Source organism: Oncorhynchus clarkii, chromosome 32 (assembly GCF_045791955.1).
Source record: "Oncorhynchus clarkii lewisi isolate Uvic-CL-2024 chromosome 32, UVic_Ocla_1.0, whole genome shotgun sequence".
NCBI lineage: Eukaryota > Metazoa > Chordata > Actinopteri > Salmoniformes > Salmonidae > Oncorhynchus > Oncorhynchus clarkii.
The window spans coordinates 6,074,438-6,094,122 of record NC_092178.1 but is presented as its reverse complement, the minus strand read 5'-3'; the positions used below and the strand labels follow the sequence as shown (position 1 = coordinate 6,094,122).

At 44.0% G+C, this 19,685-nt stretch overlaps 1 protein-coding gene across 1 annotated transcript in view; it reads right to left on the bottom strand.

Annotated features, from left to right (window-relative positions):
- The window catches only part of LOC139392446 (hippocalcin-like protein 1), a 77,982-nt gene that overhangs the window by 8,061 nt on the left and 50,236 nt on the right, over positions 1-19,685 (bottom strand). The window contains exons 2-3 of the mRNA XM_071140439.1: positions 18,426-18,596; positions 2,325-2,606 (exon numbers count right to left, since the gene is read on the bottom strand). Coding sequence (XP_070996540.1) covers positions 2,325-2,606; positions 18,426-18,521 — 378 coding nt within the window. The 5' untranslated portion in view covers positions 18,522-18,596. The remainder of the gene's footprint in view (positions 1-2,324; positions 2,607-18,425; positions 18,597-19,685) is intronic.

The window sequence follows — 19,685 nt, the reverse complement described above, 5'->3', positions numbered from 1 at the left end:
CTTTGGAAGTATGCTTGGGGTCATTGTCCATTTGGAAGACCCATTTGCGACCAAGTTTTAACTTCCTAACTGATGTCTTGAGATGTTCCTTCAATATATCCACATCATTTTCCTGCCTTATGATGCAATCGATTTTGTGAGGTGCACCAGTCCCTCCTGCAGTTCTTCGGCTTGCAAGCCTCCCCTTTTCCTTCAAACATAATGATGGTCATTATGGCCAAACAGTTCTATTTTTGTTTCATCAGACCAGAAAAAGTACGATCTTATGGCCAAACAGTTCTATTTTTGTTTCATCAGACCAGAAAAAGTACGATCTTTGTCCCCATGTGCAGTTGCAAACCGTAGTCTGGCACATATTTTGAGGTTTTGGAGCAGCGGCTTCTTCCTTGCAGAGCGGGCTTTCAGGTTATGTAAATATAGGACTTGTTTTACTGTGGATATAGATGCTTTTGTACCTGCTTCCTCCAGACTCTTCACAAGGTCCTTTGCTGTTGTTCTGAGATTGATTTGCAATTTTCGCACCAAAGTACGTTCATCTCTAGGAGACAGAACGCGCCTCCTTCCTGAACGGTATGACGGCTGCGTGGTCCCATGGTGTTTATACTTGCATACTATTGTTTGTACAGATGAACGTGGTACCTTCAGGAGTTTAACAATGGCTCCCAAGGATGAACCAGACTTGTGGAGGTCTACCATTTTTTGGCTGCCTTCTTTTGATTTTCCCATGATGTCAAGTAAAGAGGCACTGAGTTTGAAGGTAGGCCTTGAAATACATCCACAGGTACACCTCCAATTGACTCAAATTATGGCAAATAGCCTATCAGAAGCTTCTAAAGCCATGACATCATTTTCTGGAATTTTCTAAGGTGTTTAAAGGCACAGTCAACTTACTGTATGTAAACTTCTGACCCACTGGAATTGTGATACAGTGAACTATACTACAGTAGGCCTCTGGTATTGTAGGCTAAGCTAGCAATGACCAGTTTGCCTCTGTTACAGTAGGTTAAGATAACAATGACCCGTTTTACTCAAAATTTGGTTGTAAAATACAACAACATTCTTTAATTGAACTACATACAGCTCACACAAAAACCGTCTCCCTGTTCGCTCTGTTTCTCCTGTAGGATCTCCTTCCCCTCATCATAACTGGTGTGTCTATTCTCCTGTAGAATCTCCTTCCCCTCATCATAACTGGTGTGTCTGTTCTCCTGTAGGATCTCCTTCCCCTCATCATAACTGGTGTGTCTATTCTCCTGTAGGATCTCCTTCCCCTCATCATAACTGGTGTGTCTATTCTCCTGTAGGATCTCCTTCCCCTCATCATAACTGGTGTGTCTGTTCTCCTGTAGGATCTCCTTCCCCTCATCATAACTGGTGTGTCTGTTCACCAATTGTTCAGGGGCGGCAGGTAGCCTAGTGGTTAGAGCTTTGGGCCTGTAAGCGAAAGGTTGCTAGATCGAATCCCTGAGCTGACAAGGTAAAAACAAGGCAGTTAACTGTTCCTAGGCCGTCATTGTTAATAAGAATCTGTTCTTAACTTACTTGCCTAGTTAAATCAAATTCAAATGTATTTTATGAATCATTTTTATATCAGCAGTTGTCACACAGTGCTTTACAGAAACCCAGCATGAAACCCCAAAGAGCTTTACAGAAACCCAGCATGAAACCCCAAGGAGCTTTACAGAAACCCAGCATGAAACCACAAAGAGCTTTACAGATACCCAGCATGAAACCCCAAAGAGCTTTACAGATACCCAGCATGAAACCCCAAAGAGCTTTACAGAAACCCAGCATGAAACCCCAAAGAGCTTTACAGATACCCAGCATGAAACCCCAAAGAGCTTTACAGAAACCCAGCATGAAACCCCAAAGAGCTTTACAGAAACCCAGCATGAAACCACAAAGAGCAAGCAATGCAGTAGCAGAAGCACAGTGGCTAGGGAAAACTCAGCGGAAGACAGGAACCTAGGAAGACACCTAGAGAGGAACCAGTAGGAAGTCTTCATCCACTTTTGAATGAGAAGCATTGACTACAGATAACAAGCTGGGCAAGCTGGAGCAGAAACTGAAGTGGACCGTCTCACCTGTACAACCTCCACAAGGACTACAAATCCCATGTCTCACCTGTATGACCTCCGACAGGACTACACATCTCATGTCTCACCTGTACAACCTCCACCAGGACTACAAATCCCATGTCTCACCTGTATGACCTCCGTCAGGACAACACATCCCATGTCTCACCTGCATGACTTCCATCAGGACGACAAATCCGATATCTCACCTGTACGACCTCCACCAGGACTACAAATCCCATGTCTCACCTGTACGATCTCCAGCATCTCATCACGGCTGATGTACCCATTCCCATCCAGGTCATACATGCTGAAGGCCCACTTCAGTTTCTGCTCCAGCTTTCCCCGTGACGTGACACTCAGCGCGATGATGAACTCCCGGAAGTCGATGGTTCCGTCGCTGTTGGTGTCGAACGTTCGGAAGACGTGCTCGGCGAACTTGGAGGCATCTCCGTACGGGAAGAAGTTGGCGTAGATCTTCTTGAACTCCTCTACGTTCAGGTTGCCGCTGGGACAGTCCTTTAGGAATCCCTAGGGGGGGAGGGGTGGAGGAAGAAACAAGATTAAATATACGGTATGTCAAAGAATGACCTATTCTAGCCTGAGAGAGAGACGGAGGATGTTATATTTGGCCCTAAACAGAGAGTACACAGCGGCAGAATACCTGACCATTGTGACTGAACAAAAATGTATTACATCTTTGACTATGTACAGACTCAGTGAGCATAGCCTTGCTATTGAGAAAGTAGGCAGACATGGCTCTCAAAAGCGCACTGCCCACAAAATGAGGTGGAAACTGATCTGCACTTCCTAACCTCCTGCCAAATGTTTGTCCATATTAGAGACACATATTTCCCTCAGATTACACACACAATTTTGATAAACTCCCATATCTATTGGTTGAAATACCAGTGTACAATCACAGCAGCAAGATTCGTGACTAGTTTCCTCAAGAAAAGAGCAACCAGTGAAGAACAAACTCCATTGTAAATACAACCCATATTTATGTTTATTTATTTTCCCATTTGTACTTTAACTATTTGCATATCATTACAACACTGTATATATACATAATATGACATTTGAAATGTCTTTATTCTTTTGGAACTTTTATGAGTTTAATGTTTACCTTACATTTTGTATTGTTTATTTCACTTGTGTTTATTATCTACTTCACTTGCTTTGGCAACGTTAACATATGTTTCCCATGCCAATAAAGCCCCTTGAATTGAAATTGAAAAAATTGAAATCGGGGGATGACATAGTACTTGTTACTGGTAAGCAATATGTTGATAACTGATAATGTACCCAAAATAGTCATTAAAGGAAATGACATGCTATGTTAAACCTCTGGGTCCAAACCAATCACAGCTAATAGATCATGAGCATTGCTTTAGATCAAACCCAGTGATGTCACACAACATACATTCATTACGGTCTTCTGGGAAAATGTATGTGACAATACGACAAAATTTATATTACACCACCCCCAGGCGACACAGGGACACAGAGATTCACAAACCTATTTTTTTTTAAATAATAACACACTCAACCATAACTATGTCACAATATAATCCCGGGAATTATGTCATTTCATACTAAAGTTGTGTAGATCCACTGTCAACACCAGCAGTGAGTATTAACCCTAGGAGAGAAGTTTAATGGCTAACGCAGAGACTTTTATGTCCCAACGTGAATCTATGACAACATTACAACGGTGTTAAAACACCACAGTGATGATCTACTGCAGCTGGACATAGCAGTCTCAGGCTGCACCCTATCCATATATAGTGTACTACTTTTGACCAATGCCAAAAGGGACCAGAACATACTGTATAGGGTGATATTTGGGATGCACACCCAGCCTGTTAATCTAGGAGGAGGGAAGAGGAAGGAGACGGACAGGGGACACACCCAGCCTGTTAATCTAGGAGGAGACAGACAGGGGACACACCCAGCCTGTTAATCCAGGAGGATGGAAGAGGAAGGAGACAGACAGGGGACACACCCAGCCTGTTAATCCAGGAGGAGACAGACAGGGAACACACCCAACCTGTTAATCCAGGAGGAGACAGACAGGGGACACACCCAACCTGTTAATCCAGGAGGATGGAAGAGTAAGGAGACAGACAGGGGACACACCCAGCCTGTTAATCCAGGAGGATGGAGAAGGAAGGAGACAGACAGGAGACACACCCAGACTTTTAATCTAGGAGGAGACAGACAGGGGACACACCCAGCCTGTTAATCCAGGAGGATGGAAGAGGAAGGAGACAGACAGGGGACACACCCAGCCTGTTAATCCAGCAGGAGACAGACAGGGGACACACCCAGTTTGTTAATCCAGGAGGAGACAGACAGGGGACACACCCAACCTGTTAATCCAGGAGGATGGAAGAGGAAGGAGACAGACAGGGGACACACCCAGCCTGTTAATCCAGCAGGATGGAAGAGGAATGAGACAGATAGACGACATCCCCAGCTGTTAATCCAGGAGGAGGGAAGAGGAAGGAGACAGACAGGGGACACACCCAGCCTGTTAATCCAGGAGTAGGGAAGAGGAAGGAGACAGACAGGATACACACCGAGCCTGTTAATCTAGGAGGAGGGAAGAGGAAGGAGACAGACAGGAGACACACCCAGCCTGTTAATCCAGGAGGAGGAAAGAGGAAGGAGCCAGATAGACGACACACCCAACCTGTTAATCTAGGAGGAGGGAAGAGGAAGGAGACAGACAGGAGACACACCCAGCCTGTTAATCCAGGAGGAGGGAAGAGGAAAGAGACAGATAGAGGACACACCCAGCCTGTTAATCTAGGAGGATGGAAGAGGAAGGAGACAGATAGACGACACACCCAGCCTGTTAATCCAGGAGGATGGAAGAGTAAGGAGACAGACAGGGGACACACATAGCCTGTTAATCCAGGAGGATGGAGGAGGAAGGAGACAGACAGGAGACACACCCAGCCTGTTAATCCAGGAGGAGGCAGACTGGGGACACACCCAGCCTGTTAATCCAGGAAAAGGGAAGAGGAATGAGACAGACAGGGGACACACCCAGCCTGTTAATCCAGGAGGATGGAAGAGGAATGAGACAGACAGGGGACACACCCAGCCTGTTAATCCAGCAGGATGGAAGAGGAATGAGACAGATAGACGACATCCCCAGCCTGTTAATCCAGGAGGAGGGAAGAGGAAGGAGACAGACAGGGGACACACCCAGCCTGTTAATCCAGGAGGAGGGAAGAGGAAGGAGACAGACAGGGGACACACCCAGCCTGTTAATCCAGGAGGAGGGAAGAGGAAGGAGACAGACAGGAGACACACCCAGCCTGTTAATCCAGGAGGATGGAAGAGGAAGGAGACAGACAGGAGACACACCCAGCCTGTTAATCCAGGAGGAGGGAAGAGGAAGGAGACAGACAGGAGACACACCCAGCCTGTTAATCCAGGAGGAGGGAAGAGGAAGGAGACAGATAGACGACATCCCCAGCCTGTTAATCCAGGAGGAGGGAAGAGGAATGAGACAGACAGGAGACACACTCAATTTGTTAATCCAGGAGGAGGGAAGAGGAAGGAGACAGATAGACGACATCCCCAGCCTGTTAATCCAGGAAAAGGGAAGAGGAAGGAGACAGACAGGGGACAGACCCAGCCTGTTAATCCAGGAGGAGGGAAGAGGAAGGAGACAGACTTGGGACACACCCAGCCTGTTAATCCAGGAGGAGAGAAGAGGAAGGAGACAGGCAGGGGACACACCCAGCCTGTTAATCCAGGAGGAGGGAAGAGGAAGGAGACAGACAGGGGACACACCCAGCCTGTTAATCCAGGAGGAGGGAAGAGGAAGGAGACAGACAGGAGACACACCCAGCCTGTTAATCCAGGAGGAGGGAAGAGGAAGGAGACAGATAGACGACATCCCCAGCCTGTTAATCCAGGAAAAGGGAAGAGGAAGGAGACAGACAGGGGACACACCCAGCCTGTTAATCCAGGAGGAGGGAAGAGGAAGGAGACAGACAGGAGACACACCCAGCCTGTTAATCCAGGAGGAGGGAAGAGGAAGGAGACAGATAGACGACATCCCCAGCCTGTTAATCCAGGAAAAGGGAAGAGGAAGGAGACAGACAGGGGACAGACCCAGCCTGTTAATCCAGGAGGAGGGAAGAGGAAGGAGACAGACTTGGGACACACCCAGTTTGTTAATCCAGGAGGAGAGAACAGGAAGTAGACAGGCAGGGGACACACCCAGCCTGTTAATCCAGGAGGAGGGAAGAGGAAGGAGACAGATAGACGACATCCCCAGCCTGTTAATGCAGGAGGAGGGAAGAGGAAGGAGACAGACAGGGGACACACCCAGCCTGTTAATCCAGGAGGAGGGAAGAGGAAGGAGACAGATAGACGACATCCCCAGGCTATTAATCCAGGAGGAGGGAAGAGGAAGGAGACAGACAGGGGACACACCCAGCCTGTTAATCTAGGAGGAGACAGACAGGGGACACACCCAGCCTGTTAATCCAGGAGGAGGGAAGAGGAAGGAGACAGACAGGGGACACACCCAGCCTGTTAATCTAGGAGGAGGGAAGAGGAAGGAGACAGACGGGACAGCACCATATGCTTGCCGTTATGTTGCTCAGTGCACCATGATACTTCTTCCACAGTGAGAACATTTCTGGTCCAAATCTCAGCATGAGGTGACAGTTGACCGATGAACTGCCTCATCAACAGTGTGTGTGTGTGTGTGTGTGTGTATGTGTGTGTGTGCGTGCGTGCGTGTGTGCGTGTGCGCGCGTGTGTGTGTGTGTGTGTACAGTATACGTTTCCGCATGCATATACAGTACCAGTCAAAAGTTTGGACACACCAATTAATTTAAGGATTTTTCATAATTTTATACATTGTAGAATAATAGTGAAGACATCAACACTATGAAATAACACTTATGGAATCATGTAGTAACCCCAAAAAAGAGTTAAACAAACCTAAATATATTTCGTATTTGAGATTCTTCAAAGAAGCCAACCTTTGCCTTGATGACAGCTACTGCATTTAACACTAGTGCTACCACCACCACTACTGTTTTTATAGATTTTTATTTAACCTTTATTTAACTAGGTAAATCAGTTAAGAACAAATTCTTATTTACAATGACGGTCTAGGAACAGTGGGTTAACTGCCTTGTTCAGGGGCAGAACGACAGATTTTGACCTTGTCAGCTCAGGGATTCGATCCAGCAACCTTTCAGCAACTGGCCCAACACTCTAACCACTAGGCTACCAGCCACCCCAATACTACTGTTGTTACTAATACTACTGTTACTGGCCCAACACTCTAACCACTAGGCTACCAGCCACCCCAATACTACTGTTGTTACTAATACTACTGTTACTGGCCCAACGCTCTAACCACTAGGCTACCAGCCACCCCAATACTACTATTGTTACTAATACTACTGTTACTGGCCCAACGCTCTAACCACTAGACTACCTGCCGCCCCCAATACTACTGTTGTTACTAATACTACTGTTACTACTACTGTCACTACTACTACTGTTACCACTACTACTACTACTACTGTTACTGGCCCAACGCTCTAACCACTAGGCTACCTGCCACCCCAATACTACTACTGTTACCACTACTACTACTGTTACCACTACTACTACTGTTACTACTACTGTTACTACTACTACTGTTATTGGCCCAACGCTCTAACCACTAGACTACCTGCCGCCCCCAATACTACTGTTGTTACTAATACTACTGTTACTACTACTGTCACTACTACTACTGTTACCACTACTACTACTGTTACCACTACTACTACTACTGTTACTACTACTACTACTACTGTTACCACTACTACTACTACTGTCACTACTACTACTGTTACCACTACTACTACTACTGTTACCACTACTACTACTGTTACCACTACTACTGTTACCACTACTACTACTACTGTTACTACTACTACTACTGTTACCACTACTACTACTGTCACTACTACTACTGTTACCACTACTACTACTACTGTTACTACTACTACTACTACTGTTACCACTACTACTACTACTGTCACTACTACTACTGTTACCACTACTACTACTACTGTTACCACTACTACTACTGTTACCACTACTACTACTGTTACCACTACTACTACTACTGTTACCACTACTACTACTACTGTTCCCACTACTACTACTACTGTTACCACTACTACTGTTACTACTACTACTACTGTTACCACTACTACTGTTACTACTACTACTGTTACTACTACTACTACTACTACTACTACTACTGTTACCACTACTACTACTGTTACCACTACTACTACTGTTACTACTACTACTGTTACCACTACTACTACTGTTACCACTACTACTACTGTCACTACTACTACTGTTACCACTACTACTACTGTTACCACTACTACTACTACTGTTACCACTACTACTACTGTCACTACTACTACTACTACTGTTACCACTACTACTACTGTCACTACTACTACTGTTACCACTACTACTACTGTTACCACTACTACTACTACTGTTACCACTACTACTACTGTTACCACTACTACTACTACTGTTACCACTACTACTACTGTCACTACTACTACTGTTACCACTACTACTACTACTGTTACCACTACTACTACTACTGTTACCACTACTACTACTGTTACCACTACTACTACTACTGTTACCACTACTACTACTACTGTTACCACTACTACTGTTACTACTACTACTACTGTTACCACTACTACTGTTACTACTACTACTGTTACCACCACTACTACTACTGTTACCACTACTACTGTTAGTACTACTACTACTGTTACTACTACTACTGTTACTACTACTACTACTGTTACTACCACTACTACTACTGTTACTACTACTACTACTACTGTTACCACTACTACTACTACTGTTACCACTACTACTACTGTCACTACTACTACTACTGTTACTACTACTACTACTACTACTGTTACTGATACTAATACTACTGTTACTATTACTGTTACTACTACTACAACTGTTATTAATACTACTGTTACTGATACTAATACTACTGTTACTATTACTGTTACTGTTACTACTACTACTGTTACTGCTACTACTACTACTGTTACCACTACTACTACTACTGTTACCACTACTACTGTTACTACTACTACTACTGTTACCACTACTACTGTTACTACTACTACTGTTACTACTACTACTACTGTTACCACTACTACTACTACTACTGTTACCACTACTACTACTACTGTTACCACTACTACTGTTACTACTACTACTACTGTTACTACTACTACTGTTACTACTACTACTACTGTTACCACTACTACTACTACTGTTACTACTACTACCACTACTACTACTGTTACTACTACTACTACTACTGTTACCACTACTACTACTACTGTTACCACTACTACTACTGTTACTACCACTAATACTACTGTTATTAATACTACTGTTACTGATACTAATACTACTGTTACTATTAATGTTACTGTTACTACTACTACTGTTACTGCTACTACTACTACTACTACTGTTACTACTACTACTACTGTTGTTATTAATACTACTTCTACTGTTACTACTACTACTGTTACTACTACTAATGTTACTACTACTAGTACTACTGTTATTAATACTACTGTTACTGATACTAATACTACTGTTACTACCACTGTTACTACTACTGCTACTACTGTTACTGCTACTACTACTACTGTTATTAATACTACTGTTACTGATACTAATACTACTGTTACTACTACTGTTACTACTACTGTTACTACTACTACTACTGCTACTACTGTTACTACTACTACTACTGTTACTGCTACTACTACTGGTACTACTGTTACTGCTACTACTGTTATTAATACTACTGTTACTACTGTTACTACTACTGTTACTACTACTACTACTACTACTGTTATTAATACTACTGTTACTGATACTAATACTACTGTTACTATTACTGTTACTACTACTACTACTACTGTTATTAATACTACTGTTACTGATACTAATACTACTGTTACTATTACTGTTACTGTTACTACTACTACTGTTACTGCTACTACTACTACTGTTACCACTACTACTACTGTTACCACTACTACTACTGTTATTAATACTACTGTTACTGATACTAATACTACTGTTACTATTACTGTTACTGTTACTACTACTACTGTTACTGCTACTACTACTACTACTGTTGTTATTAATACTACTACTACTTCTACTGTTACTACTATTACTACTGCTACTACTACTGTTACTACTACTACTACTACTGTTATTAATACTACTGCTACTGATACTAATACTACTGTTACTATTACTGTTACTACTACTACTACTACTGTTATTAATACTACTGTTCCTGATACTAATACTACTGTTACTATTACTGTTACTACTACTACTACTACTGTTATTAATACTACTGTTACTGATACTAATACTACTGTTACTATTACTGTTACTACTGTTACTGTTACTGTTACTACTACTACTACTACTACTGTTATTAATACTACTGTTCCTGATACTAATACTACTGTTACTATTACTGTTACTACTACTACTACTACTGTTATTAATACTACTGTTACTGATACTAATACTACTGTTACTATTACTGTTACTACTGTTACTGTTACTGTTACTACTACTACTACTACTGTTATTAATACTACTGTTACTGATACTAATACTACTGTTACTGTTACTGTTACTACTACTACTACTACTGTTATTAATACTACTGTTACTGATACTAATGTTACTATTACTGTTACTACTACTGCTACTACTACTACTACTGTTTTGCAGACTTGTTTTTGAGTTGCTGTGCGTTTTGTTGCCAACCTGTTTTGCTACCTGACAAATTTACGGTTTTTACTTTTTAATTACCGTTTATATTTTTGTTTTTTCCTCAACTTTTTCACTCCGGACGCTTTATCTGGACGTGGTTCGTCAGGACCTCCACCAGCCGAAGCTAAGTAGTAACATTAACATGATGCCTTCTAATTGCAGTCGCTGTACTCGCCTTACGGCGAGGATAGCTGTGCTACAAGCCCAGCTTCAGACGCAATCGCTAGGCAAGGGTAATTTCAGTGTAGGAAAGGATGAAACAGCGTCTGTGCCACCAGTAAATACAGATAGTAGTATAAATCCCCTGGCACAGTCCCCGCAGCCGGACAACTTTCTCACGGTTTCTGGAAGGAAATGCTGTAGGAACGCTCAACCGGTGTCGCTCATTCAGCCGACAGAAACTTTCAACCGGTTTTCCCAATTAAGCAGCGGGTCGGAGTCAGAGGCCGAGTCTTCTCTGGTCTCTACTCCTCCCGTTACGGGGTCTGAGACGCCGAAGCTTCCCACCATTAGCTCTGACAAATTGAAAACTCTAGTCATTGGCGACTCCATTACCCGCAGTATTAGACTTAAAACGAATCATCCAGCGATCATACACTGTTTACCGGGGGGCAGGGCTACCGACGTTAAGGCTAATCTGAAGATGGTGCTGGCTAAAGCTAAAACTGGCGAGTGTAGAGAGTATAGAGATATTGTTATCCACGTCGGCACCAACGATGTTAGGATGAAACAGTCAGAGATCACCAAGCGCAACATAGCTTCTGCATGTAAATCAGCTAGAAAGATGTGTCGGCATCGAGTAATTGTCTCTGGCCCCCTCCCAGTTAGGGGGAGTGATGAGCTCTACAGCAGAGTCTCACAACTCAATCGCTGGTTGAAAACTGTTTTCTGCCCCTCCCAAAAGATAGAATTTGTAGATAATTGGCCCTCTTTCTGGGACTCACCCACAAACAGGACCAAGCCTGACCTGCTGAGGAGTGACGGACTCCATCCTAGCTGGAGGGGTGCTCTCATTTTATCTACCAACATAGACAGGGCTCTAACTCCTCTAGCTCCACAATGAAATAGGGTGCAGGCCAGGCAGCAGGCTGTTAGCCAGCCTGCCAGCATAGTGGAGTCTGCCACTAGCACAGTCAGTGTAGTCAGCTCAGCTATCACCATTGAGACCGTGTCTGTGCCTCGACCTAGGTTGGGCAAAACTAAACATGGCGGTGTTCGCCTTAGCAATCTCACTAGGATAAAGACCACCTCCATTCCTGTCATTATTGAAAGAGATCATGATACCTCACATCTCAAAATAGGGCTACTTAATGTTAGATCCCTTACTTCAAAGGCAATTATAGTCAATGAACTAATCACTGATCATAATCTTGATGTGATTGGCCTGACTGAAACATGGCTTAAGCCTGATGAATTTACTGTGTTAAATGAGGCCTCACCTCCTGGCTACACTAGTGACCATATCCCCCGTGCATCCCGTAAAGGCGGAGGTGGTGCTAACATTTACGATAGCAAATTTCAATTTACAAAAAAAATTAAATACGTTTTCGTCTTTTGAGCTTCTAGTCATGAAATCTATGCAGCCTACTCAGTCACTTTTTATAGCTACTGTTTACAGGCCTCCTGGGCCATATACAGCGTTCCTCACTGAGTTCCCTGAATTCCTATCGGACCTTGTAGTCATAGCGGATAATATTCTAATCTTTGCTGACTTTAATATTCACATGGAAAAGTCCACAGACCCACTCCAAAAGGCTTTCGGAGCCATCATCGACTCAGTGGGTTTTGTCCAACATGTCTCTGGACCCACTCACTGTCACAGTCATACGCTGGACCTAGTTTTGTCCCATGGAATAAATGTTGTGGATCTTAATGTTTTTCCTCATAATCCTGGACTATCGGACCACCATTTTATTACGTTTGCAATTGCAACAAATAATCTGCTCAGACCCCAACCAAGGATCATCAAAAGTCGTGCTATAAATTCACAGACAACACAAAGATTCCTTGATGTCCTTCCAGATTCCCTCTGTCTACCCAAGGACGCCAGAGGACAAAAATCAGTTAACCACCTAACTGAGGAACTCAATTTAACCTTGCGCAATACCCTAGATGCAGTTGCACCCCTAAAAACTAAAAACATTTCTCATAAGAAACTAGCTCCCTGGTACACAGAAAATACCCGAGCTCTGAAGCAAGCTTCCAGAAAATTGGAACGGAAATGGCGCCACACCAAACTGGAAGTCTTCCGACTAGCTTGGAAAGACAGTACTGTGCAGTACCGAAGAGCCCTTACTGCTGCTCGATCATCCTATTTTTCTAACTTAATTGAGGAAAATAAGAACAATCCGAAATTCCTTTTTGATACTGTCGCAAAGCTAACTAAAAAGCAGCATTCCCCAAGAGAGGAGGACTTTCACTTTAGCAGTGATAAATTCATGAACTTCTTTGAGGAAAAGATTATGATTATTAGAAAGCAAATTACGGACTCTTCCTTACATCTGCGTATTCCTTCAAAGCTCAGTTGTCCTGAGTCTGCACAACTCTGCCAGGACCTAGGATCAAGAGAGACGCTCAAGTGTTTTAGTACTATATCTCTTGACACAATGCTGAAAATAATCATGGCCTCTAAACCTTCAAGCTGCATACTGGACCCTATTCCAACTAAACTACTGAAAGAGCTGCTTCCTGTGCTTGGCCCTCCTATGTTGAACATAATAAACGGCTCTCTATCCACCGGATGTGTACCAAACTCACTAAAAGTGGCAGTAATAAAGCCTCTCTTGAAAAAGCCAAACCTTGACCCAGAAAATATAAAAAACTATCGGCCTATATCGAATCTTCCATTCCTCTCAAACATTTTAGAAAGGGCTGTTGCGCAACAACTCACTGCCTTCCTGAAGACAAACAATGTATACGAAATGCTTCAGTCTGGTTTTAGACCCCATCATAGCACTGAGACGGCACTTGTGAAGGTGGTAAATTACATTTTAATGGCATCGGACCGAGGCTCTGCATCTGTCCTCGTGCTCCTAGACCTTAGTGCTGCTTTTGATACCATCGATCACCACATTCTTTTGGAGAGATTGGAAACCAAAAATTGGTCTACACGGACAAGTTCTGGCCTGGTTTAGATCTTATCTGTCGGAAAGATATCAGTTTGTCTCTGTGAATAGTTTGTCCTCTGACAAATCAACTGTAAATTTCGGTGTTCCTCAAGGTTCCGTTTTAGGACCACTATTGTTTTCACTATATATTTTACATCTTGGGGATGTTATTCGAAAACATAATGTTAACTTTCACTGCTATGCGGATGACACACAGCTGTACATTTCAATTAAACATGGTGAAGCCCCAAAATTGCCCTTGCTAGAAGAATGTGTTTCAGACATAAGGAAGTGGATGGCTGCAAACTTTCTACTTTTAAACTCGGACAAAACAGAGATGCTTGTTCTAGGTCCCAAGAAACAAAGAGATCTTCTGTTGAATCTGACAATTAATCTTAATGGTTGTACAGTCGTCTCAAATAAAACTGTGAAGGACCTCGGCGTTACTCTGGACCCTGATCTCTCTTTTGAAGAACATATCAAGACAATTTCAAGGACAGCTTTTTTCCATCTACGTAACATTGCAAAAATCAGAAACTTTCTGTCCAAAAATGATGCAGAAAAATAAATCCATGCTTTTGTCACTTCTAGGTTAGACTACTGCAATGCTCTACTTTCCGGCTACCCGGATAAAGCACTAAATAAACTTCAGTTAGTGCTAAATACGGCTGCTAGAATCCTGACTAGAACCAAAAAATTTGATCATATTACTCCAGTGCTAGCCTCTCTACACTGGCTTCCTGTCAAAGCAAGGGCTGATTTCAAGGTTTTACTGCTAACCTACAAAGCATTACATGGGCTTGCTCCTACCTATCTCTCTGATTTGGTCCTGCCGTACATACCTACACGTACGCTACGGTCACAAGACGCAGGCCTCCTAATTGTCCCTAGAATTTCTAAGCAAACAGCTGGAGGCAGGGCTTTCTCCTATAGAGCTCCATTTTTATGGAACGGTCTGCCTACCCATGTCAGAGACCCAAACTCGGTCTCAACCTTTAAGTCTCTACTGAAGACTCATCTCTTCAGTGGGTCATATGATTGAGTGTAGTCTGGCCCAGGAGTGGGAGGGTGAACGGAAAGGCTCTGGAGCAACGAACCGCCCTTGCTTTCTCTGCCTGGCCGGTTCCCCTCTTTCCACTGGGATTCTCTGCCTCTAACCCTATTACAGGGGCTGAGTCACTGGCTTACTGGGGCTCTCTCATGCCGTCCCTGGAGGGGGTGCGTCACCTGAGTGGGTTGAGTCACTGATGTGGTCATCCTGTCTGGGTTGGCCGGCCCCCCCCCCCCCCCTTGGGTTGTGCCGTGGCGGAGGTCTTTGTGGGCTATACTCAGCCTTGTCTCAGGATGGTAAGTTGGTGGTTGAAGATATCCCTCTAGTGGTGTGGGGGCTGAGCTTTGGCAAAGTGGGTGGGGTTATATCCTTCCTGTTTGGCCCTGTCCGGGGGTGTCCTCGGAATGGGCCACAGTGTCTCCTGACCCCTCCTGTCTCAGCCTCCAGTATTTATGCTGCAGTAGTAGTTTATGTGTCGGGGGGGCTAGGGTCAGTTTGTTATATCTGGAGTACTTCTCCTGTCCTATTCGGTGTCCTGTGTGAATCTAGGTGTGCGTTCTCTAATTCTCTCCTTCTCTCTTTCTCTCTCTCGGAGGACCTGAGCCCTAGGACCATGCCCCAGGACTACCTGACATGATGACTCCTTGCTGTCCCCAGTCCACTTGGCTGTGCTGCTGCTCCAGTTTAAACTGTTCTGCCTTAATATTATTTGACCATGCTGGTCATTTATGAACATTTGAACATCTTGGCCATGTTCTGTTATAATCTCCACCCGGCACAGCCAGAAGAGGACTGGCCATCCCACATATGCTCTCTCTAATTCTCTCTTTCTTTCTCTCTCTCGGAGGACCTGAGCCCTAGGACCATGCCCCAGGAATACCTGACATGATGACTCCTTGCTGTCCCCAGTCCACCTGACTGTGCTGCTGCTCCAGTTTCAACTGTTCTGCCTTATTATTATTCGACCATGCTGGTCATTTATGAACATTTGAACATCTTGACCATGTTTTGTTATAATCTCCACCCGGCACAGCCAGAAGAGGACTGGCCACCCCACATAGCCTGGTTCCTCTCTAGGTTTCTTCCTAGGTTTTGGCCTTTCTAGGGAGTTTTTCCTAGCCACCGTGCTTCTACACCTGCATTGCTTGCTGTTTGGGGTTTTAGGCTGGGTTTCTGTACAGCACTTTGAGATATCAGCTGATGTACGAAGGGCTATATAAATAAATTTGATTTTGATTTGATTTACTGTTACTACTACTACTACTACTACTACTACTACTACTACATTTACTAATGTTGTAGTTATTAATTGTCCCATCAACAATCATCCATATTAGCAAACATATTTAATTTCAAACTTCACATTTCTCTAGAAGGACCCTGTAGGTTATTTATGGTAATATCAGCTATAAGTGGCCGGTCAGGTCAGTTTATCGTCTCAGCTCTACTTTATCTGCCATACGAGGCTGAGGGAGGTTAAATATCACAGACACGATGTGATTTATAGACGCCAAGGGGTCTCTGAGGTTGGACGTCAATACTCTCTTTCCTGGTATTACAGTATAGGGGAGGCAGCGTAGCCTAGTGGTTAGAGCATTGGACTAGTAACCGAAAGGTTGCAAGATTGAATGCCCCTGAACAAGGCAGGTTAACCCACTAGGCCGTCATTCTAAAATAAGAATTTGTTCTTAACTGACTTGCTTAGTTAAATAAAGATAAAATACATTTTAAAAAGTACTGGGCTAGCCGCTCTGTAGCCCCATGGCAAGGAGCTCAGTCCCAGTGACGTGCTGGTCTATCCGTGGTATTGCTGTACCAAGCAGTGACGCAGCCAGCCGAGATGCTCTCAATGGTACAACTGTAGGCACCACACTGTCAGGTCACTGACCTCCTAAACTGTAGGCTGACTCATCGTCAACGGTGACCAGGCCTACCACTGTTGTATCTTCAGCAAACATGATGATGGAGTTGGAGTCGTGGGTGAACAGGAGGGACCATTTCTCAACGGAGCGAGTCACGGGTACTTCCTATTTGAGCTTCTGCTTGCAAACAGGAAGCAGGCGTACAGAGTCATGATCTGATTTGCCGAATGGCAGACAAGAGAGGGAAGGCCTCGTATGCATGCTTCATGGTAGAATGACAGTGGTCATGGATTGTATCACCCCCTAATGGCAAGGGAGATGTGTAATAGCCTCGTACAGTTTGATGAATGCCAGCTTGTTATTTGTATATTTGTTATATTACAGCCTCTGGATGTAGGGTTTCCTGCTTGGTTATAGCCTCGTACAGTTTGATGAATGCCAGCTTGTTATTTGTTATATTACAGCCTCTGGATGTAGGGTTTCCTGCTTGGTTATAGCCTCGTACAGTTTGATGAATGCCAGCTTGTTATTTGTCTTGTCCTGAGATGGAACGTATACAGCAGTCACAATAACAGCTGAAAAGTCCTTTCCTGAAAAGGCATTTGATCATCAGTTATTCCAAGGCGGGTGAACACACTTCTACCGCGCTCGAGTCAGCACACCAGTTGTTGTTGATGAAGAAGCAAAGCCCTCCCCCCCTCCACTTCCGACTCCACTATCCTGTCGGTATCTTATAGCCACGGGGGTGTATCTTATAGCCACGGGGGGGGGGGGGGGGGGTACCTTATAGCCACGGGGGGGTATCTTTTAGCCACGGGGGGGTATCTTATAGCCACGGGGGGTGTATCTTTTAGCCACGGGGGGTATCTTATAGCCACGGGGGGTATCTTATAGCCACGGGGGGGTGTCTTATAGCCACGGGGGGGTGTCTTATAGCCACGGGGGGGTGTCTTATCCGAGAGCCATGTTTCAGAAAAGCAGAGAATATTACAGTTTCGAGAGTCCCACTGGATCAGAGATTATCCATTTTATTATCAAGTGGCTGTACATTAGCCAATAGAATGGAGAGAAGAGGTGGCCGGTTCTCCCTTCAGCTCAATCTCACCAGCTGTCCCTCTTTGGTAGCTCGAAAATTGGGTTGGGAATTCCAGAAAGCGTCCAGGGCGAACTTGAAGCCGGAATTGATGTAAGTAGCTGCCCATCTGATGTTCAAACGTTCTTGTCGTTTGTATGAAATGATAGCAGATACATTTAGAGAAAAAAATAAACGGCAACAGAATCACAAAATAGCAAAGTTGGGTTGAAGTTTGCAAAACAACTGCCATCCGGGATAGCAACAACTTATCTGTGTGTGTGTGTGTGTGTGTGTGTGTGTGTGTGTGTGTGTGTGAGTGTACTGTGTAGTGACCTTGTACCACTCCTGTAGTTCGTGGTCAGAGAACTCTGTGTTCTCTCTCAGGTCCTGAAGCATCTCTGGCCGTAGCTTGCTGTTCTGTTTCCCCATGGCAACGACGCAACTCCGTGGCGACACACACTCGGTCTCAGTGGCAACAACACCTACCAGGCCCCTGGTTACAACCTGCCAATCACAGTGAAGAGAGAGTGTGAGTGACCAATCACAGATGACGGAAAGAGAGTGAGTAACCAATCACAGAGGGTGAGTGGCCAATCACAGACTAGAGAGAAAAGGTCAGCGACCAATTAAATCAGGAAGCAATCTGAAACCAAATAATAAATGACAGAAGTGTCTACGGGCTGTAACCATGACAACAGGGGTCTGCTGTCCAATCAAAAATCATCCCTACAGTGGCTTTCAGAAAGTACTTACGCCTCTTGATGTTTTCCACATTTTGTTGTGCAACATCCTACATTTAAAATTGCTTTAAAAAGCTACGGCAAGACTTGAAAATGGCTGTCTAGCAATGATCAACAACCACAGTGAGTGTACATTTAGTCCAATCCAGGTGTGTAAAGCTCTTACAGATTTACCCAGAAAGACTCACCGTTGTAATCACTACCGATGTGGATTCAAACATGTTGTGACTCGTGGGGTGTTAATACTTACGTAAATGAGATATTTCTGTATTTCCTTTTCAATCATTTCTAAAAATTATGATTTCACTTTGTCAGTACGGGGTATAGTGTGTAGATGGGTGGGATTTAAAATATATATATTTAATACATTTTGGATTCAGTCTGTAACACAACAAAATGTGGAATAAGTCAAAGGGTGTGAATACTTAGTGAAGACTCTGTATATAGTCTTCCATCAAAAGTAAGTCAAATAAAACATCATACACTTTGAGCCCAGGATTACACCAATTGCAGGGTTTTACCCACAGTATTACAAACTGTGTAACGCATTTCAGTTCAGCAATGTTGTACCTCACATGCAACAGTTCTATTTCTGGTCTCTCCTATTTCACTTATAACCACTTCCTCACCCATTACAGGCATAAAACAATTCACAACCGTTCGATAATCCTGAAGGTCCCTTTAGCCTTTACTATGACGTCAATGAGACAGACTGGGTTCATATGCAACCAACTGAGAGTTTAATATGAGTCAGCAGAGAGGGGAGGAGCAGAGAGGGGAGGAGCGGAGAGGGGAGGAGTGGAGAGGAGCAGAGAGGGGAGAAGAGGAGGGGAGCAGAGAGGGGAGGAGCAGA